At 43.2% G+C, this 27457-nt stretch overlaps 2 protein-coding genes across 2 annotated transcripts; one reads left to right on the plus strand and one right to left on the minus strand.

Annotated features, from left to right (window-relative positions):
- Positions 1-1704: 1704 nt before the first annotated feature.
- On the minus strand, positions 1705-3618 carry LOC121529941. Its single transcript, XM_041818047.1, has one exon. The coding sequence runs from the start codon at positions 3616-3618 to the stop codon at positions 1705-1707; it is 1914 nt and encodes a 637-aa protein (XP_041673981.1).
- Positions 3619-13997: 10379 nt separating this feature from the next.
- Positions 13998-17805, plus strand: LOC121529943 (mitochondrial intermediate peptidase-like). The gene is made up of 3 exons (XM_041818054.1): positions 13998-14383; positions 16800-16864; positions 16937-17805. The coding sequence occupies exons 2-3, from the start codon at positions 16811-16813 to the stop codon at positions 17342-17344; spliced, it is 462 nt and encodes a 153-aa protein (XP_041673988.1). The 5' UTR covers positions 13998-14383; positions 16800-16810; the 3' UTR covers positions 17345-17805.
- Positions 17806-27457: the final 9652 nt, after the last annotated feature.

A 27457-nucleotide genomic window follows, 5' to 3' on the forward strand; every position in this document is an offset into this window, starting at 1 on the left:
TGTTGCGGCCCGTCTCTAAACTTGCAGTTTTAGATTTGAGTGAAGTGGGTCTTCACGGGGTCGGGGATGTCGACGGTCAAAACATTGTTATCGATAGTTAAGTCAGTATTAATAAGAAATTTAGTATTTTTTAAGTTATCCGATTTTTGGCCCATTAAAGTACGGGCTTATTTATCGCGGTTATGTGAATACCGCCTAAAAGTGCCTTTTCACTGTCTTGTGAATAGTAGGAGGGCACACTGCGGTAAGAAGAAGAGCTATATTTGAATTGTAAACTTATTTAATGAATTTACAGAATAAAACGTTCCGTACGCCATAGCCATAGGCCTTTGAAGTTCACCTTTCTTTGGACCTACGCGTGGGAGGAGCCGTTTAAGGCAACTCCGCACTTCACAAGACGACACTTAATATAATATGGGCATCCATCAATTGCAATGTCGATTCTGAGTTAAATTCGTATTGCCCCTGCTTCATAGACAATATTTATTGAGAAAATGTCGGATTTGATTATTGTAGCAGATACGATCCTAAAACTATTATTTGTGTTCATGTAAATAGAAAGTTGTAATCCTTAATCAGTTGACAAAATTTTCGAATTAAATATAGTTGTAATTTTGAATTCAAAATAACGATTTCCCGCCAATTAAATTCAAAGCTTATGGCAACCTTGCAACTGTTTGTCGACAGCTTATTGCCTATTTTGAGCAAGAAATTTGATTGGCCCGACTCTAGGCAAGCACAATTACGTCGATCCTTGTTGAAATGGCGCCACGGCAATAAAGTCGCAGGGGATCCATATGGACGCCGTTGCCTAAGGCGTTTAATGCGCGTCCGGGCAGAGGATACATTTTACTCGTAACGATGTGGTAAGAGCCGGAGTCCGTAAATCTAAATGCAACTGACTAGGTTTCCACGACCGTTTCCCTCACAAGAAGTCTTCCGTTTGTCAAAACTACAAAGTTTCGTGGGCTGCTTCTTACCGCGTGACAATGTAGAGAGTTTATTTTAAAGGCCATATCGGACACAGTCGGCAGTTGGCACAGCTACTCGAGTTCTAACGGATAGCGCATTCACAATGCAAACCTTGCAAGCTGCATCAGTTTTTGTGGTGTGGAAAAAAGCCTCAACACGAACCATGCCCTTTATAGAGACCTAGAGCTTGTGGATTGAGCGTCTCAATGTGTACATTCTTTAGCTGTCGTCTTGTGAAGTGCGGAGTTGCCTTAAACGGCTCCCCCCACGCGTAGGTCCAAAGAAAGGTGAACTTCAAAGGCCTATGGCTATGGCGTACGGAATACGGAATCGATAACAATGTTTTGACCGTCGACATCCCCGACCCCGTGAAGACCCGCTTCACTCAAATCTAAAACTGCAAGTTTAGAGACGGGCCGCAACATTGTCCAAGATAGTCCATTATCATTTACGCGCACAGTGGAGCACTCCATCAGCTCCGCTGTATACCTCCTCCACGATGCCATTGCGCCACTCTCGTCTGACAAGGCAGGATTGCAGACGAAGACCATATCGCCCTGGCGGATAGGCTCCGTTCTCCGGAGCCACTTCTCGCGGCGCACATGAGTAGGCAGGTACTCCATGACCCACCTCCTCCAGAAGCGGTCCCGCAGCATGCGGGCAATCCTCCACTGCTTTCGCGTAAAACCCTCCTTGGGCCGGTCCACATCCCATCCGGGCGTATCCGGCAGGTTAGCTGACTATGTTTTCCGCCTCTATTAGGAGACTCTCCAAAACATGGTCCCTCGGCGTGACTTCCTTCAGGGTATGGCGCAGCATGGCTTGGTATGGCTTGACGCACTGCACCATCCGCTCCCATACTCCGCCCTCAGACGGGTTGGATGGGCATTTAAAGACCCATTCAATGCTCCTGCTGGATAACTCACTCTGTATCCTTTCCGTCTCGAACACGTCTCCAAATCGCCTGGCCTCCCTGTCAGCTCCCACGAAGTTCTTGCCGTTGTCACTCCGCAGTGTACGTACTGGTCCTCTACAGCAGATGAAGTTCCTGATCGCTATTATACAGGAATCCGTTGACAGGTCATGCGCCAGCTCAAGATGAATCGCCCTTGTCGTCAAGCATGTGAACAAGGCGACCCAACGCTTCTCTCTGTGACGAGCACCAGTCACCAGCAGTGGCCCAAAGTAGTCTACTCCTGTGTACTTGAATGGCCATCCTTCCAAGCGATCCTCTTGAAGGGGTCTCATTATCGGCGTCATCGGCCGCGTCCGTTGTAGCTTGCATTCGTTGCACGACGAGATTACCTCCTTCAGCACTCGTCTTATCTTCGTGACCCAGAATCTCGTCCGGATCTGGGCAATCGTCGCATCCACGTTTTGATGCTTCATCTGGGCGTGGTAGTGTCTTACTACCATCTCCGTAAGACTGTGCCTGTGTGACAGTATCACAGGCCTCCTCGCACTGTACGGCATGGTCAGCGCGGCATCGACTCTGCCATAAACTCGCAGAACTCCATATTTGTCCACGTAAGGCGCCAGACTTCGAATCTCGCTCGAGTTGGCGACGTCCATTTCTCGTTCCGCCGACCTCATCTTGTCGGGAAAAGACTCCAATTGGGCCTGCCTGATTAACAGGTTCTCCGCGGCCTCACACTCCGCTGCAGTGAGTCCATATTCCTCGAGCTCGCTTCTCTGTTTGCGGCACCGTCGCGCAAACCTCAGGACCCAGGCGGTGGTCCTCACCAGGCGACTGAAGCTCGAGAATCTCTGGAACAGGATGACAAATTCATTTGATGCTACCAATGCGAACTCACCGAGCATCTCCTCTTCATCAGGTGCATCTGGAACATGCTCGGTTCCCTCTTCAGGCGTTGGCCAGCCGCTTGCTGGCTGCCTCAAAAATGCGGGACCGCTTAGCCACCGGTATTCCGGGCTAAGGTCCGCCTTGCTCTGCGACCGCGTCGCATCATCCGCTGCGTTGTCAGCTGTAGGTACCCATCTCCACCTTCGACGACTCCAAAATCTCCGCCACTCGGTTGCCAACAAACAACACCGTTTCAACACCGTTTTTGAATCCGTCCATAAAACCGTCTCGCTGATGTCCACACTGTGTTCTTCCTTGACAGTGTTTATCACTCTGGTTCCAAGGACCGCTGCCTGCAGCTCCAGCCGTGGGATGGACATCGTTCTCATCGGCGCACACTTCGTCTTCGCGCACACGAAGCTAACCAGCACGTTGCCATTCTTGTACGTGACCCTCCAATAGGCCACCGCCGCGAATGCAGATTGACTTGCGTCCACGAAAACGTGTAGCTCGATGGTCCAAGCTGCTCCACGCCCAAAATAGTGGCGAGCACATCGGAACTGTCCCACGGCGTCCAACTCTGTGCGCCAGGCAGCAAAGGCTCTGCCTACCTCCTCCGGCAGCGGTTCGTCCCACTGGATCTTCTGCCTCCAGATTTCCCGCAGCAACAGCTTCGCTGTAATCATCAGGCAGCACAGGAACCCCAATGGGTCGAACGTTGACATCAGCAGGCTCAAAAACTCCCTCTTTGTTGGGACTCGCTCTCCACTTAGGACGCTTTTTGGCACTCGATGATACTCCACGTTGAATCTGAAGTCATCCGTTGCTACCTGCCAACGCATTCCAAGGATTTTCTGCTCAGACTCACCCCATCCGAAGCTCTTGACTTGTTCAGGTGGTCACAACGCCGCTTTCACGATGGGTGAGCTGGATGAGAACTGGCATACATCGAATCCAGCCTCCGCGTGTATCTCCTTCACTCGGGTAGATACCTCAATAGCTTCGCTCTCCGTATCGAAACTATCCACGTAGTCAGGGCATTCACCGTCTTGACGTAGTGCGCAGTGCTCGGCGAGCAGGCTGCTCCAAACGTCATTACGTTCATTTCGTATATATCCGGCTCTCGATCGTCGTTGCCATCTCTCCAGAGGAATCGTTGGGAACATCGATCCTCGGGTCAGATCAGCACTTGGTGGAACATCTCCTTGATGTCCCCGCAGACTCCGACTGCTCCTTCTCTGAAGTGGAAGAGCACAGCCGGCAAGGGCTTGTAGTGCTGTGGCCCCTTGTCCAGCGCCGGATTGAGTGAGGTTCCTCCAACCTTGGCTGCAGCACCGAACACAAGCCGGACCTTACCGGGCTTGTTTGGGTTTTCCTACCACAGCTTGTCGCTCTTCACCGCGACCTCATCCGGCTGCAGCTTCCTGCACATCCTTTGGAAACGTAATCCTTGATGATACGGTCGTATTCCAGAGCCAACTGCCCGTTGCGCTTCAACTTCTTCTCGACGTTGATCAGTCGTCTGTGCGCCATCTCGTAGCTCCGTGGCAGCACAGCGTGGTCGTCCTTCCAGAGCAATCCCGTCTGGTAGCGACGCCCCACTTTCACCGTGGTGTCCTCGAGAATCCTTTGGGCCAGCGCGTCGTCGCTGGCTGCGACCGGTGGCGCGAGCTTTACACCAAAGCTTTCCATGTCGAAGTAGTCCTCCACCATCTTTTCCATAGTGTCGTCCATTGACACGACTAGAAGGCAGGACCTCGGTGACGGCATAGTTGACTGTCCACTTTCTGGCCCGAACACAACCCACCCAAGCTCGGTTGCGGCCGCATACGGTCCCTCTCTGGCAAACCGCCACGTCCTAAGTGGCAATCCCAGATGACCATGGTCCAGTCCGATTAGCAACTTCGGCCCCACATTGCTGTAGGGCTTCATCGGCAGTCGCGAATCTTTTTGCACGCCCTGGACATCTCGTCGACTTAACGTTTGCATCGGCAGACTCAAGTTTGAAACGGCGTACACGTTCCTCAACGGGTGGCGAATGGGCTTCCCAGCTCCACTTATCTTCAGACTCACTACGTTGGTAGGCTCCCTGCTGGCTCTTCCTCCAAACCATTGGATGTTCAGCTGTCGATGTTCGCCTTGTAATCCCAGATTTCTCCGTAGCTCGTTGTCGATCATCGTGACGGAGGATCCTTCATCTATGTGTCCACCAGGCGACCAGCTCCGTACAGCGTTACTGGCAGTATCCGGAACAAAAGTCGGCCTCCTTTGACGTCAATACTTAAATTCGTCTGCACGGGCGCCTCCGCTGGCTGAGGGGCCCTTCTCTCCAGGTTGTCTCTGAGAACAGCCGGCTGCTGGCTCCTCTCGTGGTCCCTGTAACCACCTCGTGGCGAAGACCTTCTTTCCGGGCTGCGTCTGGAAACAGCTGACATCTGGTTTCCTCCGTTGTGGCGCCTGAAGCCACCTCGCTGTTCCGGCCTTCTTCGCCCTTCGTCCTCTCCATGTAGCAGACGGTAATGCAATCTGCGGCATCCGTTAATCTGGCACTCGCCATGCATATCGCAGGATCTGGTCGTATGCCCACTCCGTAAGCATGTGAAGCAGAGCCGATGCCTCTTCTCCATGCTCCACCTGCCCGGTGGCGAAGCTCCGATGAACTCCCTGCAGTTCGTCGGAGCATGTTGCCCTCCACAAATTGGACAACCTCTATGCCGGTCATCCTGCTGCTCGTATCCGTCCTGGTCGACGCTCGCGTGTAAAACTCGACGCCTCGGCTCCTTTCCCTCGACGTCCAAAATCGTACACACGATGTTTGCGTACTCCTGTAGCCACACGCTGAAGTGCGCTACAGTGGGAAAGGTCTCGATCGATGCAGCGTGCCTGGCCCAATCCACTCGTTTGCTGGTGGGAAGCTTTGCCACAAGCTCCTCCATGAGGGTGGGGTTTCCCAGATGATCCTATCCAAAAGGTACGCCTTGGGAGGCTGGCCCACCTCCAGCTCTGAGCTCGCAGCTGCTGTTACAGTACTCCTTGGTTGGGACGCTACTGTAGTCGCTGTAGTGGCTGGGCGAGAAATGGCCGCCGCCGTGGTTATGTTAACCCCTGGCCGGTTTTCTGCTGCACTACTCGCTGGCTGCGGCGTTGTTGTAGGGGTGGCTTCCCCTCCGTTCAGCCGGGAACTCCTCCTGGGGGAATGCTGCATCTCCAAATAAATATGGTCCAAATATGGCGCTGCCCTAGCGCTCCAAAATGGCGGACCTGTGCCGTCTGGCTGCTGCCGCTGATGCTCAGCGCTCCTTGCGCCTCCTGACCGCTGGTGCTTGGCGCTCCTTGCGCTTCCTAACCTGACGCTGGCTGCGTCTCCTGAACTGACGCCGGCTGCGTCTCCGTGTCGCTGGCTGCGACTCTGTCTGTACTCAGCGGTTGGCGCTCCTTGCGCCGTCTTTGTAGCTGACTGCGACTCCTTTGCTGGTACGGGAAATGCGCTCCGTGCGCTCCTGGCAACTCTCTAGCTGGTCGTCAAGCCGTCCTCCAGCGCAAGTTGCCCATGCAGTCTCCCTAGGACTGCGAATTAAAAATGTCGTCTTGTGAAGTGCGGAGTTGCCTTAAACGGCTCCCCCCACGCGTAGGTCCAAAGAAAGGTGAACTTCAAAGGCCTATGGCTATGCCGTACGGAACGTTTTATTCTGTAAATTCATTAAATTAGTTTACAATTCAAATATAGCTCTTCTTCTTACCGCAGTGTGCCCTCCTACTATTCACAAGACAGTGAAAAGGCACTTTTTGGCGGCATTCACAATACCGTGATTAATAACCCCCTACTTCAGTGGGACAAAATCGGATAACTTAAAAAATACTAAATTTCCTATTAATACTGACTTAACTATCGATAACAATGTTTTGACCGTCGACAACTATTATTTGTGTTCATGTAAATAGGAAGTTGTAATCCTTACTCAGTTGACAAAATTTTCGAATTAAATATAGTTGTAATTTTGAATTCAAAATAACGATTTCCCGCCAATTGAATTCAAAGCTTATGGCAACCTTGCAACTGTTTGTCGACAGCTGATTGTCTATTTTGAGCAAGAAATTTGATTGGCCGCAGGGGATCCACATGGACACCGTTGGCTAAGGCGTTTAATGCGCGTCCGGGCAGAGGATAAATTTTACTCGCAACGATGTGGTAAGAGCCGGAGTCCGTAAATCTAAATGCAACTGACTAGGTTTCCACGACCGTTTCCCTCACAAGAAGTCTTCCGTTTGTCAAAACTACAAAGTTTCGAGGGCTCCTTCTTACCGCGTGACAATGTAGAGAGTTTATTTTAAAGGCCATATCGGACACAGTAGGCAGTTGGCACAGCTACTCGAGTTCTAACGGATAGCGAATTCACAATGCAAGGCTTGCAGGCTGCATCAGCTTTTGTGGTGTGGAAAAAAGCCTCAACACGAACCATGCCCTTTATAGAGACCTAGCGCTTGTGTTCCTTTTGCACGAGAAGGAGCGGTTACGGATTGAGCGTCTCAATGTGTACATTCTTTAGCCATGTTGGAAGTTTATGAATGGAGCCGTTCTACCCAAAGCCATGCAAAGCCATGTCCCTGATGCCATTGGTAAAAAGTATTTCTATATGCTTGTTACTCCAATACTAATGACAGTTTCTTATATATCTTATTTTTCCGCAGAAAATTTAAATATACGTGAGAACGCATATCGACTTTATCTGCAACCGACAGAGTGTAATCAATTGTTCCACTTATTTATAAAGACTTAATGAAAGGCACATTACTTTGGTTTTCTCAGCACCTCCGTGCTTCTGGACTTCAGTTTTTATTCTCCACACCAAAAAAGTTATCTCAATCTAAATACATGATTTTGGCGCGCGCTGTGCTGCCAGTTCAGCCGGCAACGGAGCGGCTGCATTATATATTTCTTATATGCATATGTACGCTTAGCTAATGTAAATGTATTGGGAGAGTCTTATGCATACATGTCTTGAGTGCATTCAGTCAGCGTGGGAATTCTGACTTAGCCTAACTCATAATGGGCGATCATATTTCGCTCACTTGAATTGGTTTATTTATTTGTTTATATTGCAACAATATGTTGCTGCTGTATGCAAGCAGGTTACAGTGTTACCCCGCTACATGTTTCTACATATGTGCATATTACATCTCCCTCCTTTTGAAAAATAACGTAACCTAGTGATGTTATTTTGTAAAATGTAATATTTTTTTTGTTAAAAAAATTACAATTTTATTATTATTGTATTTGAAAGAAAAAATTGTTTTTTCGTATTTATATATCTGTATAGTATTATTGAAATGTATGACTATTGATTCTTATGTAACAAAAATCTTTATTCTATCCTTATGTACTGTTTGTTTTTTGTTTTTATTTCCGGAAATAACTATATTATCTCTATCATTATTTTTTCTATTATATAGGGCCCTGTGTATTGTAAGTCTAGTTTATGTCCTACCTCAATTTTAAGTAAAACTTTATCTCCTATTGACAGACTTATTTCTTTAGCTGTTTTATCATAATATTCCTTATTTTTCTGCTTATTCGAGTCAAGCATATTTCTTGCTCTTTTGTATGCTACTTCTAATCTATATTTACTTTCCTTAGCGTAATCATCTATGTTATATATTGGTTCTATATTATTTACGCTATTAAAATGATTTGGTAAGTTCCTTGTTTTTCCAAAGACAAGTTCATATGGACAATAACCATGTGCCACAGATGGGGTCGTGTTGAAACACTACACAAAATATTGGATCCATACATCCCAATCAGTTTTATCAACCGATATATATGAACGTATGTATTCATTAAAAGTTCTATGACTTCTTTCGACTGTTCCAACTGTCTGATGGTGGTGTGCAGTAGATGTTATATTTGTTATTTTTAAATACTTGCACAGGTCATTTATTATCGAATGTTTGTATTCTGTTCCCATGTCCGTAATGAACGTCTTCATTGGACCGTACTTCAGAATACAATTTTCGAATATAGCCATCGCTATTGTATTAGCGTTTTTATTTGGAATTGGAATTGCTACTAAATATTTAGTCAGGTCACAAATTAGCGTGACTGCGTATTCGTTTGCGTTTTCCGACTTGGGTAGTGGACCTATAGTGTCCACTATAACCCTGTCAAAGGCTTTTAATGGGGTTTCAGTAATAGTTAAGGGGGTTTTAACATGTTTATGTATTTTTGCTTTTTGGCATTTTTCACATTTCTGGATATGCTGTGTTATATCACGAGTCATACCTTTCCAGAAGTAATTTCTTTTTACCTTGGTCAAGGTTTTTGTAATGCCTGTACGCCCTCCTTGTATAGGATCATCATGGAATGTAGACAATATTGCTTCTTTCTCTTTAACATTTGTTAAAGTGTTCACCGGGTTGAGTAGCGCTACTCTTAATGTATTCAATAATTCATTGCCCATATTTTTGAAATCATCTATTGAAATTTTTTCAAAGATGTTTTCCCACGGTGCCATTTTCAATTGGCTTATTTTTAATGTACCGGCTTCTTTTTCAAGCCTTGGAAATAGTTGTCCTAAGTCAATATTTCCATTTGAACATAAATCACCAATATCTATTCTTGATATAATTTTCTTACCATGTTTAAATAAACATAGCACATCTTTTATATGCAAGGTCACTACTTTACGTACTTCGTCATTATTTATGACTTGGTATACGTTGGGCTGAGAAGCTTTTTCTGTAGATTGCCTTAGCAATTCTACTTTTTCATTATCTGCGCAGATATTTTGTCTACTTTGGTACCTGGTAGTGACTTTCAGGATTTTGTTTTGTATGTCTTTTAATTCGGATATTGTTATCCTAGATAGGGCGTCTGCCACGAAATTATCTTTGCCCTTTAGGTACTCGACAGTAAAGTCGTATTCTTCTAATTCTAACCGCATGCGTGTTAATTTAGAACTAGGATTCACCATAGAAAATAAATATGTTAACGGTCTGTGATCTGTTTTAATTGTAAAGTGTTTTCCATAAATATATGGTCGAAAATGTAATATTGCCCAGTGGATTGCTGCTAATTCTTGTTCTGTAGTACTCTTATTGCTTTCACCTTTTGTGAATGCTCTTGATGCGTAAGCAATGGGAAGTTGGAGTCCATTATAGTCTTGAGTTAAGACTGCTCCACATGCTTGCTTACTTGTATCAGTGATTATGCAAAATTCTTTGCTAAAATCAGGATATTGTAGTAGTGTTGGTTCTATTAATTTATCTTTTAAATATTGGAATGCTTTTTGACATTCATCTGCCCATTCAAAGGGAACATTCTTTTTACATAATCTTGTTATGTGCCGTGAATAGTCGGCGAAGTTTTTAATAAAGCGTCGATAGTAATTGTAAAATGCAACGAAACGTCTAGCTTTATCCGCATCATGTGGAATTGGATAATTCATGATGACATCATATTTCTTGTCATCTGGAAGTATCCCCTTATCTGTGCACTTGTGGCCAAGAAATGTCACTTCGTGCATGAAAAATGAACATTTTTCTGGATGTAGTTTAAGATTATTCTTCCTACACAGTTCGAATACTTTAATTAAATTTTTAAACATGTGTTGCTCTGAACATCCAATGACGATTAAATCGTCCATATAAAGGAATGCTTGTGATGGTTCTAAACCTGAGAATGCTATTGTCATCATTCTCTGAAATGAATTTGGTGCTATTTTTAAACCAAATGGCAGTCGCGTGAAGCGATATGAGCCGTTGTTGGTTGAGAATGACGTTATATTTCTTGATTTTTCTTCAAGCTCTATTTGATGAAAACCTGACATAAGGTCAAGGCATGAAAAGTATTTAGCTCTACCTAATTGATCGAGTATGTCGTCAATCCTAGGTAGGGGAAATTTATCGGACAGAAGTTTTTTATTAATTTGACGATAGTCTATTACTAATCTCCATTTTTTATCATTAGAACCTGGGATTGATTTCTTTGGTACTAACAGAAGTGGGCTATTGTATTCAGATACAGACTCTTCAACTATATTGTCTTTAATAAGTTTATCCACTTGGTTCTTTATTTCGTCCTGATGATCTTCTTTATCTTTAAGTCTTAAATGTTGTCTGTAAAAATTATTAGTTTTGATTGATTCGGTTTCCAGTCCGAATATATCACTATATTTGGAACATATGTCAGTGAGCTCTGATTTGAATTGCGTAGGAAAGTTTTTCTTTAATTTGGATATGACTTCATCTGTTCTAGAACCTTTGCTTGGTTGAATTATCTCGTAATTCGAAAGCGGTTCATACTGTATGTTTTTTATATCTATTAATTGGTCGGTACTGGTTGTATTCAGTAAACGGACAAATGTATTATTGGATGTTGCTACTATATTCGCTACATAAATACCAGATACTATTTCTTGATTTGGAATTAAGATATCTTCTGGTAAGTTTATATCTAATTTACGGACAACTTCAGATCTTGCTGGTAATACTATTAAATTATTACCAGAACTGAACTTTATTGGAACGTTTATTGGGTATTTTAAGTTATTTGGTCTTATTATGAACCAATCATTTGCTGGTTCGCAATCTAACTTGCAATTAAACGTTTTTATGAAGTCAACTCCTATAATTCCGTCGCATGGTATTGCGAAATTTTTTGAAACTAAATGGATATTGTGCGGAATTATATACTTGTCAGTCTGCAATTCAATTCGAACTAAACCATTGGACTTAATTACTCCTTGTCCAATGCCTTGTATATCTATTGTTCTATCTTGCTTGATGTTTTCAAAAGTATCGGAATTGTCTTTTAGTAATGAAATGTCTGCTCCTATATCTAGGAGAAATGTAAGATTATTATTTGTGGCGGAATTTTTGAATACTACAAACATATTAAGACTCAAGTTTACTGTGTGTACTTTTTTAGTTAATTTTGTGTACCTAAGGGTTCCTGGTAGTTTTCCGAATTACCTTGGGTGACACGTACATTATAGGGGTTATTATTTTGGCCGTGGCTTTGATTGCCGCGTCCTCTATAATTTCCTCTATACTGGCCTCTGCCTCTATTGTTATTATTATAACGACGATTACTGTTGCTTTGGGTATTTATTCTACCTCGGTAGTTTCCCCGACTACCTCTATAATAGGGTCGTTGACCACTGAAGTATAGAACAGTATTAGGTTGTCCTGTTGCATCTGTGCAACTATTGACAAACTTAGTCGTTGCCTGGTCTAGAGTGCTGAATGTACCAGCCTCCATTATGTATTTAACTTTTTCTATAGAGCAGTTTTTAATAATTGCACTGACAGCATGCTCTGTGCTGTATTTAGTGGCTGTTTCGGAGGATAGCCCATCGTCGATGGGAGCCTACATTCTAGGGCCTTTGCCAACTTCTCTACCTCTTGGACATATTGATTGGCGGTTTTTTGCTTTTGCTGAAGGTTCATTAGTTTTACAGTGATCCCTGATACTGAATCACCTTTTATTTTATTTTTTAATTTACCAATTATGTCAACAATAGTTGATTCTGTGGTAATGAACTTTCTTGTATGGCCTTTCAATTTTGTCGTAATTAGGTTAATGGCTGTTGTTTCATGTGTGCCTTTTAGTGAATCAATTAGATTCAATGCGTCTGTGAAACTTGTCAGATTTTCTGCCTTTCCATCAAACTCTGGCAGCAGAGATGAGGCAATCTTTAGGTATTCTACCTGTGACATATCCATGTTTACGATTTTTCCAGATATTGATTCTGACTCAGACTCGGATACCTCGGGAAAATGTATTACCGCTGGTATCGTGAGATCCTGTAGATCTTCTTCTTTAATCTGATGTTCTGAATCGCTTGCGATTTCTGCATCGCTTACAGCTTCTATATCTGTATTTGTGTCTTCTTCGATTACTGCTGGTGTGTTCAGTATCGAAGGTATTGTAATTTCTAGTAAGTATTTTGCCTTTATATTCTGAAGGTTATTTTTCAACCTCTGTAAAAATCTTGATACATACGACCAATGGTGAGAGTTTAACTTTTCTCTATTGCCGTGTATCAATGAACGTGCTTGGCTGAAACAAGAGACTAGCGTTGTTGCGTGTTTTTTTTGTGTTACGCTAGATACGCTTCTATTTTGCGTTAAGCATTTATAGGACTTATCGAACTGTGTTTTAATATCAACTAATTTTCCGTTCAAATTATTCCATTCCATTGCAATTCATAATGGAAAATAATGAAATAGTTCTTCGCCTCTTTAGTTTAGTTTTGTCTTTAGTTATATATAAAAATTTTTTTTTAACTGTCTCTCTATCTATACATTTTAATGGTACCACACAGATACATTACATTACAACAAATTAGGAAATGGAATTATATTTTTCATAAAATTGTCATTTATTTAGCTTAATTATGTAAAATGCAGTTTTTTTTTTAATTAAAATTTGTTTTTTAAATTTTATCCAAGTGCTTGGCTCTGGTATCTTTTCTTGATACATTTATTGTGGTATCCTTTATACAATAGATTTGCCACATTTATTATGAATATTACTACAATTAATACGGTTATAAATTTAAGATCAGCGTTATCAATCCACAATTTTAACCTTTCATTCTACGCAGCTACGTTAAAATAAAACAGTAAGCGTTTTAATACGTTACAATGGTTTTATTATTATCTAGAACAGTCGTCTGGTTGCCTCGGGGGTACAAATCGAAGTAGCTCTCAATCATAATTTGCCTGGCTTGTTGACCGCATAACGCTGGCAGAGCGGTTGCAGCAGTCCGACGCTGACAGCCGCGGTTCTGCCGGTGCCATTCTGCCCTTGACGTTCTGTCGCTGCGCTGTCGCTCTGACGCCGCTGACGTTTGGGGTTTGCACTACCGCTGCTGTGACTCTGCTGGTCGTCGGGTTGGCTGAGTGGGGTGATGAGGGAAGTCGCGGTGTCTGGTATCCGGGTCGAGAGGCGGTGAAGGGAAGGGTGCTCTTGGCCGGTGTTAACTTATATCTCTGCACATTGAACTTATTTTATTTGAATTTTATTTCTAAGCTTCGACTTCCATACAACTATTTCTAAGTTATTATAACCTTACATTTCTAATCAAATTTTAATTATCGTTTTGGTCGGAACTAAACGCTCAGAAAGAAGAACGGTTCAAAAAGCAATTGTGCTTCTCTTAATATAATATGTGCATCCATCAATTGCAATGTCGATTCTGAGTTAAATTCGTATTGCTCCTGCTTCATAGACAATATTTATTGAGAAAATGCCTCTGTTGTCGGATTTGGTTATTGTAGCAGATACGATCCTAAAACTATTATTTGTGTTCATGTAAATAGGAAGTTGTAATCCTTACTCAGTTGACAAAATTTTCGAATTAAATATAGTTGTAATTTTGAATTCAAAATAACGATTTCCCGCCAATTAAATTCAAAGCTTATGGCAACCTTGCAACTGTTTGTCGACAGCTGATTGTCTATTTTGAGCACGAAATTTGATTGGCCCGACTCTAGGCAAGCACAATTACGTCGATCCTTGTTGAAATGGCGGCAAGGCAATAAATTCGCAGGGGATTCACATGGACGCCGTTGGCTAAGGCGTTTAATGCGTGTCCGGGCAGAGGATAAATTTTACTCGCAACGATGTGGTAAGAGCCGGAGTCCGTAATTCTAAATGCAACTGACTAGGTTTCCACGACCGTTTCGCTCACAAGAAGTCTTCCGTTTGTCAAAACTAAAAAGTTTCGAGGGCTCCTTCTTACCGCGTGACAATGTAGAGAGTTTATTTTAAAGGCCATATCGGACACAGTCGGCAGTTGGCACAGCTACTCGAGTTCTAACGGATAGCGCTTTCACAATGCAAAGCTTGCAGGCTGCATCAGCTTTTGGGGTGTGGAAAAAAGCCTCAGCACGAACCATGACCTTTATAGAGACTTAGCGCTTGTGTTCCTTTTGCACGAGAAGGAACGGTCACGGATTGAGCGTCTCAATGTGTACATTCTTATAGTGGATGGGCAGTTTATGAATTACGATTTGTCCCTGAAGCCATTGGTAAAAAAGTATTTCTATATGTTTGTTACTCCAATACTAATGACAGTTTCTTATATATCTTATTTTTCCGCAGAAAATTGTAATATACGTTAGAACGCATATCGACTTTATCTGCAACCGACAGAGAACCAGGAGGAACTGCAGCGCAGATCTGTTGCGATGCCGCCATGAGCTGGCCCGCAGTTGTGGTTTTTACTTTCCCGGCAATTCACACTGTTGCCCGTCACTTTCAGTCTGACCAACTAATTTCCGAGAATTTTCTTTCAAGCATTTTTTGTTGCCAGCGATATACACTACCAGGATCACCAGCACCAGCACCAACACCAAGCGATCAGTGCAGGGATGCTACTCTGGCCTTCTCTCTGTTAAAATCCCTGCTTTCCAGCTTCGCTCCAGCCACTTTTTGGGATACGGAGCCGAGTATTACGCCTACATCGTTTCGGAGACAATCGCGTCCTTGTACTGTCAGAGGTAATTTATAGCAACGCCTTCAACCAAAACGCAGACAGAAAGTACCGCACAGAAACTTTGGTGACCAACTTTATGCAAGGCGAAATGAAGCCTTGCATATTGGCCGTCACCTTGATCTTGATATTGACAAAGACGAGGCAAAAATCAAGAAGCTGATAATCAGTTGTCCTAATCTCCTCACATTTTTAAGTTGTATAAGCATATTATACTTAATTTATGATATTTAACTTAAAGTAAATTAAATGATTTCTCACTAAACAATGTATTTGCGAAGTAGTATTAATAACTCTATTCTATTTGCTAAAAAATGTCAAATACCCTAATACAAATATTACCTTAATACAAAACTTTCGCTCAAACTCACTGATGCACAGGAGCATATGTTGTAAGTATGATGTACTACCCTGTGCACTGTCAAAGTAGTTACAACTTTTTATTAAATAAAGATTATACTTTTTAATTACTTAAAAATTATGTAATAGATGGATAAAGTAAGATAGGCACTCTATAGGATATGTATCATATATATATATCTGCACATTGAACTTATTTGAATTTTATTTCTAAACTTCGACTTCCATACAATTATTTCTAAGTTATTACAACCTAACAATTCTAATCAAATTTTAATTATCGTTTTGGTCGGAACTAAACGCTCAGAGAGAAGAACGGTTCAAAAAGCAATTGTGCTTCTCTTAATATAATATGTGCATCCATCAATTGCAATGTCGATTGCTCCTGCTTCATAGACAATATTTATTAAGAAAATGCCTCTGTTGTCGGATTTGGTTATTGTAGCAGATACGATCCTAAAACTATTATTTGTGTTCATGTAAATAGGAAGTTGTAATCCTTACTCAGTTGACAAAAAATTTTCGAATTAAATATAGTTGTAATTTTGTATTCAAAATAACGATTTCCCGCCAATTAAATTCAAAGCTTATGGCAACCTTGCAACTGTTTGTCGACAGCTGATTGTCTATTTTGAGCAAGAAATTTGATTGGCCCGACTCTAGGCAAGCACAATTACGTCGATCCTTGTTGAAATGGCGCCAAGGCAATAAAGTCGCAGGGGATTCACATAGACGCCGTTGGCTAAGGTGTTTAATGCGCGTCCGGGCAGAGGATAAATTTTACTCGCAACGATGTGGTAAGAGCCGGAGTCCGTAAATCTAAATGCAACTGACTAGGTTTCCACGACCGTTTCCCTCACAAGAAGTCTTCCGTTTGTCAAAACTAAAAAGTTTCAAGGGCTCCTTCTTACCGCGTGACAATGTAGAGAGTTTATTTTAAAGGCCATATCGGACACAGTCGGCAGTTGGCACAGCTACTCGAGTTCTAACGGATAGCGCATTCACAATGCAAGGCTTGCAGGCTGCATCAGCTTTTGTGGTGTTGAAAAAAGCCTCAACACGAACCATGCCCTTTATAGAGACCTAGCGCATGTGTTCCTTTTGCACGAGAAGGAACGGTCACGGATTGAGCGTCTCAATGTGTACATTCTTTAGCCATGTTGGCAGTTTATGAATGGAGCCGTTCTACCCAGTGCATTGCCGCAAAGCCATGTCCCTGAAGCCATTGGTAAAAAGTATTTCTATATGTTTGTTACTCCAATACTAATGACAGTTTCTTATATATCTTATTTTTCCGCAGAAAATTGTAATATACGTTAGAACGCATATCGACTTTATCTGCAACCGACAGAGAACCAGGAGGAACTGCAGCGCAGATCTGTTGCGATGCCGCCATGAGCTGGCCCGCAGTTGTGGTTTTTACTTTCCCGGCAATTCACACTGTTGCCCGTCACTTTCAGTCTCACCCACCAATTTCCGAGAATTTTCTTTCAAGCATTTTTTGTTATCTGCGATATACACTACCAGGATCACCAGCATCAGCACCAACGCCAACACCAGGCGATCAGTGCAGGGATGCTACTCTGGCCTTCTCTCTGTTAAAATCCCTGCTCTCCAGCTTCGCTCCAGCCACTTTTTGGGATACGGAGCCGAGTATTACGCCTACATCGTTTCGGAGACAATCGCGTCCTTGTACTGTTTGAGGTAATTTATAGCAACGCCTTCAACCAAAACGCAGACAGAAAGTACCGCACAGAAACTTTGGTGACCAACTTTATGCAAGGCGAAATGAAGCCTTGCATATTGGCCTTGATCTTGATATTGACAAAGACGAGGCAAAAATCAAGAAGCTGATAATCAGTTGTCCTAATCTCCTCACATTTTTAAGTTGTATAAGCATATTATACTTAATTTATGATATTTAACTTAAAGTAAATTAAATGATTTCTCACTAAACAATGTATTTGCGAAGTAGTATTAATAACTCTATTCTATTTGCTAAAAAATGTCAAATACCCTAATACAAATATTACCTTAATACAAAACTTTCGCTCAAACTCACTGATGCACAGGAGCATATGTTGTAAGTATGATGTACTACCCTGTGCACTGTCAAAGTAGTTACAACTTTTTATTAAATAAAGATTATACTTTTTAATTACTTAAAAATTATGTAATAGATGGAAAAATAAGATAGGCACTCTATAGGATATGTATCATATATATATCTCTGCACATTGAACTTATTTTATTTGAATTTTATTTCTAAACTTCGACTTCCATACAATTATTTCTAAGTTATTATAACCTAACATTTCTAATCAAATTTTAATTATCGTTTTGGTCGGAACTAAACGCTCAGAGAGAAGAACGGTTCAAAAAGCAATTGTGCTTCTCTTAATATAATATGTGCATCCATCAATTGCAATGTCGATTGCTCCTGCTTCATAGACAATATTTATTGAGAAAATGCCTCTGTTGTCGGATTTGGTTATTGTAGCAGATACGATCCTAAAACTATTATTTGTGTTCATGTAAATAGGAAGTTGTAATCCTTACTCAGTTGACAAAATTTTCGAATTAAATATAGTTGTAATTTTGAATTCAAAATAACGATTTCCCGCCAATTAAATTCAAAGCTTATGGCAACCTTGCAACTGTTTGTCGACAGCTGATTGTCTATTTTGAGCACGAAATTTGATTGGCCCGACTCTAGGCAAGCACAATTACGTCGATCCTTGTTGAAATGGCGGCAAGGCAATAAATTCGCAGGGGATTCACATGGACGCCGTTGGCTAAGGCGTTTAATGCGCGTCCGGGCAGAGGATAAATTTTACTCGCAACGATGTGGTAAGAGCCGGAGTCCGTAAATCTAAATGCAACTGACTAGGTTTCCACGACCGTTTCCCTCACAAGAAGTCTTCCGTTTGTCAAACGGGCTGCCTCTTACCGCGTGACAATGTAGAGTTGCTTCGAGGGCTGCTTCTTACCGCGTGACAATGTAGAGTTTATTTTAAAGGCCATATCGGACACAGTCGGCAGTTGGCACAGCTACTCGAGTTCTAACGGATAGCGCATTCACAATGCAAGGCTTGCAGGCTGCATCAGCTTTTGTGGTGTGGAAAAAAGCCTCAACACGAACCATGCCCTTTATAGAGACCTAGCGCTTGTGTTCCTTTTGCACGAGAAGGAACGGTCACGGATTGAGCGTCTCAATGTGTACATTCTTTAGCCATGTTGGAAGTTTATGAATGGAGCCGTTCTACCCAGTGCATTGCCGCAAAGCCATGTCCCTGAAGCCATTGGTAAAAAGTATTTCTATATGTTTGTTACTCCAATACTAATGACAGTTTCTTATATATCTTATTTTTCCGTCGACTTTATCTGCAACCGACAGAGAACCAGGAGGAACTGCAGCGCAGATCTGTTGCGATGCCGCCATGAGCTGACCCGCAGTTGTGGTTTTTACTTTCCCGGTAAATTCGCACTGTTGCCCGTCACTTTCAGTCTGACCAACCAATTTCCGAGAATTTTCTTTCAAGCATTTTTTGTTGCCAGCGATATACACTACCAGGATCACCAGCATCAGCACCAACGCCAACACCAGGCGATCAGTGCAGGGATGCTACTCTGGCCTTCTCTCTGTTAAAATCCCTGCTTTCCAGCTTCGCTCCAGCCACTTTTTGGGATACGGAGCCGAGTATTACGCCTACATCGTTTCGGAGACAATCGCGTCCTTGTACTGTCAGAGGTAATTTATGGCAACGCCTTCAACCAAAACGCAGACAGAAAGTACCGAACAGAAACTTTGGTGACTAACTTTATGCAAGGCGAAATGATGAAATGATATTGACGAAGACGAGGCAGAAATCAAGAAGCTGATAATCAGTTGTCCTAATCTCCTCACATTTTTAAGTTGTATAAGCATATTATACTTAATTTATGATATTTAACTTAAAGTAAATTGAATGATTTCTCACTAAACAATGTATTTGCGAAGTAGTATTAATAACTCTATTCTATTTGCTAAAAAATGTCAAATACCCTAATACAAATATTACCTTAATACAAAACTTTCGCTCAAACTCACTGATGCACAGGAGCATATGTTGTAAGTATGATGTACTACCCTGTGCACTGTCAAAGTAGTTACAAATTTTTATTAAATAAAGAATATACTTTTTAATTACTTAAAAATTATGTAATAGATGGAAGAATAAGATAGGCACTCTATAGGATATGTATCATATATATATCTCTGCACATTGAACTTATTTTATTTGAATTTTATTTCTAAACTTCGACTTCCATACAATTATTTCTAAGTTATTACAACCTAACAATTCTAATCAAATTTTTATTATCGTTTTGGTCGGAACTAAACGCTCAGAAAGAAGAACGGTTCAAAAAGCAATTGTGCTTCTCTTAATATAATATGTGCAAGTTAACAACCAACTCTCAGCTTAGGCTGAGCAGGCCAATTCTTATTCCCCTTGTTAATATTATATTATTATTATTATTACACTTTCCTCTCATGCATGGTGCACCCTAAATTGGGTCCACCTTGTGGGCCCTAAGCTGAGCCAGCACATTGTACCGTTCCGAGCCGTGGCTCCATTTCGTTGGCTGACAGCGATCGTTTGACTTCTGCAAAATGTGAAGGTCAGCGTCTGCGCGGGCAGCCGGCTATGCATGAGCTTTTGTTAGTTCTTAAGTTTAGTTTTAATTTGGATTTGAAATAGAGAGCACTGGCTCGATTATAAAACTCCGGCCTCAGCCGTTACATTTATTCTATTTATTGAATTTGGTTATTGTGCCTTAAGGGCCATAACAACGGGGATAAGTATCTCCCACCGTAAACTTCGGACGAAGGAAGGAGGTCGAAGCGACTACCCGACTCCTCGGTGGCTGCCATCCTGGATGGCCACCAATACCTAACCAACCGGCTCTACCCCTGCCACGAGGCACCGCCAGCCGGCACTAATAGTTACGTAATTCGGACGAAAGAAGGAAGTCGAAGCGACTACCCGACTCTTCAGTGGCTGCCATCCTTGGTGGTCACCAACACCTAACCAACCGGCTCTACCCCTGCCACGAGGGCACCGCCAGCCGGCACGAATATTAAATAACTGTCGCCCAACGGAGTAATATTACTAATATTCGAATTTCACCCCTGAAGTTGTACAATATGTAAGTAGCTGAGCGCTGACAATAGCCAAGGTCTACGCAAACACAAATACCAGTGCATACAATTCCCTATGCCCAGCATTAGGAATTTTTTACAGTAAATAAATAGTGACTCGATTTTCGATTTCTGATTCAGATTTTTCTAAGTGCGTGGCCATAAATAAAAAATAACAATAAAAAAAACATATATCTCATATAACGCACATTGGTGCCAAGGCAGTCAACATTTGCATGAATTAATTATGCAAAGGAATATTTTATTTCTTTGTTAAGGTTGGTCTCTGTACGCATGCAGAGGTTGCCAGTCGTTTTTCTCCTTGTATTTTGCTACAATTTTTTTCCACTGTGCTTGTATTTAATTTTTAACTAAGGTTATCCAGTGTATCTGTGCTAATAATACACCCAGTCGAATTGACCTATGCTTGTTGTCACCGTTCTGTATTTTAATTTTGTTTTTGAGACAAATTAATCCAACATTTTTGTGTTTTAGGTGACGATCCATTTGTTTTTTTTTTCTCTTCGCCTTTTATATCACCAAGTGGCCCGCCGAAACCTTTTGTCTTGAGCCCCAATAATCAAATACCTCGTATCTACCCAGCGCCCTTTAACTGCCAATGCGTTGGGAGTTTAGGGAAGTAAAGCAGGAAATTCGTAGTGACGATAGCGACGATAGCGAAGAGGTAGGATTTCGCCCCGAAGTTAGGGACATAGATCAACCAGAAATGAACGCAGAAATGGTCCAAGGGCTTGTCGCAAATGCGGTCAGCGCCGCTCTTGTCGAGCAGGAAGCACGCTTAAGAAACGATTTTGCCACAGAGTTAAGAGCGGTTAGAGCACAGGTTAGTGCGCTGTCAGTGCAAGCGCCGCAGGTGGAGGTCTACCAAAGAGTAGTACCGGACCCTGCAGTAAGATGCGATGTCAAGTTGGACATAGTAAAATCCCTGCCGACGTTCAATGGAAGCCACGACGAGTACGTTTCGTGGAGGCAGGCTGCATCAGATGCTTATGAAGTGTTCAATAGATACGATGGCAGCGAGGCACACTACGAGGCCGTTGTCATCATTAAAAACAAAATTTGCGGGCCCGCTCGGGCACTACTCACGTCCCACAACACAGTGCTAAATTTCGATGCAATTCTAGCCAGACTAGATTGCACATATGCGGACAAAACGTTCCTAAGAGTGCTACGGCAAAATTTAGAAATGGTTCGACAAGGAGATTCCGACCTTATGGCATACTATGACGAAGTCGAGAGGAAACTCACGCTCGTCACTAACAAAATAGTCATGTCACATAACATGGACACAGCAGCAATCCTGAATAAGGAGGTTAGGGATGATGCCCTTCATGCATTCATTGCAGGGCTTAAGAGGCCACTCAAGACACTCGTGCTACCAGCACAACCCAAAGACCTTCCATCTGCACTGGCATTAGCGCGGGAAGCCGAGAACAGCATTGAAAGAAGTGCGTTCGCGGCATCCTACGCGAAAGCTATAGAAGACAAGTCCCATTTCAATGAGGGCAATAGGCGCAATAATAAGGGTCAGGGAAAGCAGTGGAGAGGTGAGGATAAGAATCCGCACTTTATTCCTAAGCAGAACCAAAGTAAGCCTCATGAGGACAATCACTGGCCGAAGCGCAGAGATCCCGAGTCCTTAGACCACAATACGGTTCAGCCGATGGAGGTAGACCCCTCAACGGCTAAGTTCAGACAGGGAACAAACTGGGGAAAGCCTCAAAGTAACAACAATTACAAAAGGCAGAACTCGTCCCAGCGCCAATCGGGCCAAAGACGCCAACGCGTCAACAATTTAGCCCAACTCCAACAGGAACTAACAGATTATGACACCAAAGCCAAGGCTGAGGTCGCCACCATTGAGGAAGATAGCGACACAGCCGAGCTTAACGACCTCCTACATTTTTTAGGGAGCGTTCCCGACTGCCGTTCGTCGAGCGACAGTTGGCTGGCAGAACACTAAAAGTTCTCATCGACACTGGGGCGGCAAAAAATTACGTAAAGCCCCTAAAGGAGCTAAGAAACGTAATGCCGGTTGAAACCCCCTTTACAGTGAGCTCTATTCACGGCTCCAGTGATGTCAAAAACAAGTGTATAATGCGCATTTTTGGACTACACGTCCCATTTTTCCTCTTGGATACATTGAGCACGTTTGATGCTATTGTAGGCTTCGATTCGCTAACGCGAGCAGGAGTAGCATTGGACCTCGGCAACAGCGTAATAAAATACGCAAACGTCACTGAGAAGCTCAAATTTTTTGACTGTCAGAATGTCAGCTTCACAAAGATCGATGACATAGTGGTACCAGGTTCGGCTAAAGCCGACTTCAAAAAAATTATTCTGAAAAGAATCAAGGTGTTTTCGACCTCTAACGAGGCGCTCACCTTCAACACATCGGTCATCGCTACTATTCGAACTACGAGTGACGAACCTATCTACTCCAAGCTATACCCCTACCCTATGGGGGCAGCAGACTTTGTAAACAATGAAATAAAAGAGCTGCTGCAAAATGGCTTAATCAGGCTGTCCAGATCCCCATACAATAGCCCTACTTGGGTGGTTGACAAAAAAGGGACCGATGACAATGGCAGCAAGAAGAAGCGATTAGTAATCGACTTCAGGAAGCTGAACGAGCGAACAATCGCCGACCGCTACCCCATCCCGAGCATACCCATGATTCTAGCGAACTTGGGGAAAGCCAAATTCTTTACCAGCCTAGACCTGAAGTCAGGGTACCATCAAATATACCTGGCTGAAAAGGACCGAAGAAGACCTCGTTCTCAGTCAATGGTGGGAAATACGAATTCTGCCGATTACCCTTCGGCCTAAAAAATGCAGGGAGCATTTTCCAAAGAGCCATCGACGATGTGCTGCGGGAAGAAATCGGCAAAATATGCTACGTCTACGTCGACGACGTTATCATCTTTTCCGAGAATGAGACGGAACATGTCAAGCATATTGACACGGTGCTTAAGCGCCTACTCGATGCCAATATGAGGGTGGCACGGGAAAAAACTAAGTTCTTTAAAGAAAGCGTTGAGTTCCTAGGGTTCATTGTCACCAGAGGAGGAACAAGAACAGACCCAGAAAAAGTTAGGGCAATAAAAGAGTTCCCAGAACCAAAAAATCTGTTTAGGCTCAGGTCCTTCCTAGGCCTGGCGAGCTATTACAGGAACTTTGTAAAAAACTTATCTTGCATTGCTAGACCTCTGACCGCCATCCTCAAAGGGGAAAACGGGACGGTCAGCAAGAATATGTCGAAAAAAGTAGCTGTCAGGTTTAAGAAACCCAGCGAAATGCATTCGACCACCTTCGTAACATTTTGGCATTGGAAGACGTCATTTTGACATACCCTGATTTTAAATTACCGTTTGACTTAACCACCGACGCCTCAGCGAGTGGAATAGGCGCGGTACTATCCCAAAATAAAAGACCTATTACCATGATTTCACGCACGCTAAAAGACTGCGAGTTGAACTACGCCACCAACGAAAGAGAATTGTTGGCGATAGTCTGGGCAATAGGCAAACTCCAAAATTACCTATACGGTAACAATGAGGTACGGATCTTTACAGACCACCAGCCTCTCACATATGCGGTATCCGACAAAAACACCAACGCTAAGATCAAGCGATGGAAAGCGTTCATTGATGAGAACAACGGGAAAGTGTTTTACACACCCGGAAAACAAAACCTGGTAGCTGACGCACTATCGAGGCAACCCCTGAATTACACAGAAGCTGAGGCCCAGGCTGACGCGGCTACGGTGCATAGTGAGCTTTCGCTCTCATACACCATAGAGACCACAGACAAACCTCTGAACTATTTTAGAAACCAAATTATTTTGGAGGAAGCAGGCCAACCGCTTCGGCGGGATTTCATAGTCTTCAGAAATAGAACTCGCCATATCATTAATTTTAATAACAAGGACTCGCTCGTTGAATCCGTTAAGTAGATCGTTAAAGCCAACGTTGTGAACGCAATTCATTGTGATTTCCCTACCCTGGCTCGCATTCAACATGCCTTGAGGCAGGAATTTCCTGCGACAAAGTTCTGGCATTGTAAAACCTTTGTCAGTGACATAACCAACGCTAATGAACAGTTGGAGATCACTAACACAGAGCACAATCGCGCCCATAGGGCTGCCCAGGAGAACGCATAACAAATTCTCCGGGATTACTACTTCCCGAACATGTTCAAATTAGCTAGCGAAGTGGTCGCAAATTGCAAGGTCTGCAATAAGGCCAAATACGATCGCCATCCCAAGAAACAAGAATTAGGAATTACGCCTATCCCATCATACGTTGGGGAAATGTTGCATATCGACATTTTTTCGACCGACAAAAAAATCTTCTTAACTTGCATTGATAAATTTTCCAAATTCGCTGTCGTACAGCCCTTAGCTTCTAGGGCAATAATAGATGTACGAGCACCCATTCTCCAACTGGTAAATTTTTATCCTAACACCAAGACCATATACTGCGACAATGAGGCCTCATTTAACTCTGAGACAATCACATCATTGCTGCAAAACCAATACAGCATCGATGTTGTCAATGCGCCACCGCTACACAGTAGCTCCAACGGCCAAGTAGAGAGATTTCACAGTACCCTGGCGGAAATTGCCAGATGCCTCAAGATTGATAAAAAAAATTGAGGATACTGTGGAACTAATATTGAGGTCTACTATAGAGTACAACAGGTCGCTACATTCGGTTACAGAGTTTAGACCGGTAGAGGTCATCCACGCCAGCAGCGATGAGATGAAGCTGGCAATTAAAGCCAGGATTGACAAGGCACAACAATCTAACCTAGACAGGGTTAATCCTTCAAGGCAGAACAGAGTCTTCGAAGTCGGTGAAAGAGTGCACTTACGCAACAACAAAAGGTTAGGGAACAAATTAACACCGCTTTATTCAGAAGAGCGTGTAGAAGCAGATCTGGGAACATCTGTTCTCATTAGGGGGAGGGTGGTCCACAAGGACAACATTAGATAGGCACTTCATCTGCCACAGTCGCCCTTATATTAAAACCCAATCTTTGCTATAATTCCCACATGAGGAAGCTGCTGGAAGTGGACATTGAGCATGCCCAGAACCTTCTGGAGGAACTTAAGATACACCATAGAATGGCCAGGAGCCTTGATTTTTTGGGCTCAGTCCTTAAGGTCGTGGCGGGTACACCCGGCGCGGATGATCTAAATAGAGTTATCGAGGCTAATAATAGACAGGTTATGATTAACACAGAGACACAGAAACACATCAATCTACTCACAGACACAGTAAACAAGATCCTCAGGGAGAAAAAGGACGGGCTTGTTGATTCAGGCCATTTGTTCGAAACACTACTAGCCAGAAATAGAATGTTAATATCTGAAATCCAAAATTGTATGTTCACTATCACGCTTGCTAAAAATAATATCATCAATCCTACTATTTTCAATCATAATGACCTAAAGGCTATTTTCGACGAACAGCTTACGGAGGTCCCGATAGTTAGCCTTATGGATGTATCTAGATTAAGATTTTTCAAAATAATGTTCTTATCCACGTTATAGTCCAGTATCCTAGAGTTAAGCGTATTTGTAAAAAAGTCCTGCTCTGCCCTGTCGCACTCTACCATACTATGCTACAAATAGAAGACAACAGCGTGGCGGAATGCGATGACGGAATCCTAGCAGTCTCCGATTGCGCTCCTACCAACTTGGCCACATTTTGCAAAAAGGCGTCTCACGACACCCGCGCCAGGCAGTTACATGCAGGCGGGGCGGCTACGTGCCGGACGCGGCCCAGCAATCTGGAACCCCTTACAATTGGGGACGATGGAGTAAATGTATTTGAACCTCAACTCCTCCGTGAATAAGAGCCGGGTATTGCGGCCTCCCCCTTAATTAACATTACGGGACACGATCACATATTGAGTCTACCAATGTTACAGCGGATGAACAAGCATAACCTGCGTTTAATGCAGGAGCTTAGAGATGACGTGTCGGCTGGAGGTTCCCCGAGGATTTGGTTCGCCGCAGGAGTCGCCGTCAGCCTCGCACTATGCGGCTTGGTCCTGCTCCAACAACACTGCAGGCGCAAACGAGAGGCAGCCCAGCTACAAAGGTCCATCGACGAATTGGCTGTCACCGAGGACGGCGTCCAATTTAAGGGGGGAGTAGTTAACAACCAACTCCCAGCTTAGGCTGAGCAGGCCAATTCTTATTCCCCTTGTTAATATTATATTATTATTATTATTACACTTTCCTCTCATGCATGGTCCACCCTAAATTGGGTCCACCTTGTGGGCCCTAAGCTGAGCCAGCACATTGTACCGTTCCGAGCCGTGGCTCCATTTCGTTGGCTGACAGCGATCGTTTGACTTCTGCAAAATGTGAAGGTCAGCGTCTGCGCGGGCAGCCGGCTATGCATGAGCTTTTGTTAGTTCTTAAGTTTAGTTTTAATTTGGATTTGAAATAGAGAGCACTGGCTCGATTATAAAACTCCGGCCTCAGCCGTTACATTTATTCTATTTATTGAATTTGGTTATTGTGCCTTAAGGGCCATAACAACGGGGATAAGTATCTCCCACCGTAAACTTCGGACGAAGGAAGGAGGTCGAAGCGACTACCCG

This window comes from Drosophila eugracilis, unplaced genomic scaffold (genome assembly GCF_018153835.1).
Source record: "Drosophila eugracilis isolate 14026-0451.02 unplaced genomic scaffold, ASM1815383v1 contig_2136, whole genome shotgun sequence".
NCBI classification, from domain to species: domain Eukaryota; kingdom Metazoa; phylum Arthropoda; class Insecta; order Diptera; family Drosophilidae; genus Drosophila; species Drosophila eugracilis.

Bases quoted from the DNA above. Each gene is read 5' to 3' on its own strand.
- LOC121529941 (XM_041818047.1), bottom strand. From the start codon at position 3,618: ATGCGTTGGCAGGTAGCAACGGATGACTTCAGATTCAACGTGGAGTAT.
- LOC121529943 (XM_041818054.1), top strand. From the start codon at position 16,811: ATGGAGCCGTTCTACCCAGTGCATTGCCGCAAAGCCATGTCCCTGAAG. The intron at 16,865-16,936 runs GTAAAAAGTATT...ATTTTTCCGCAG, and splicing joins CCATGTCCCTGAAGCCATTG to AAAATTGTAATATACGTTAG.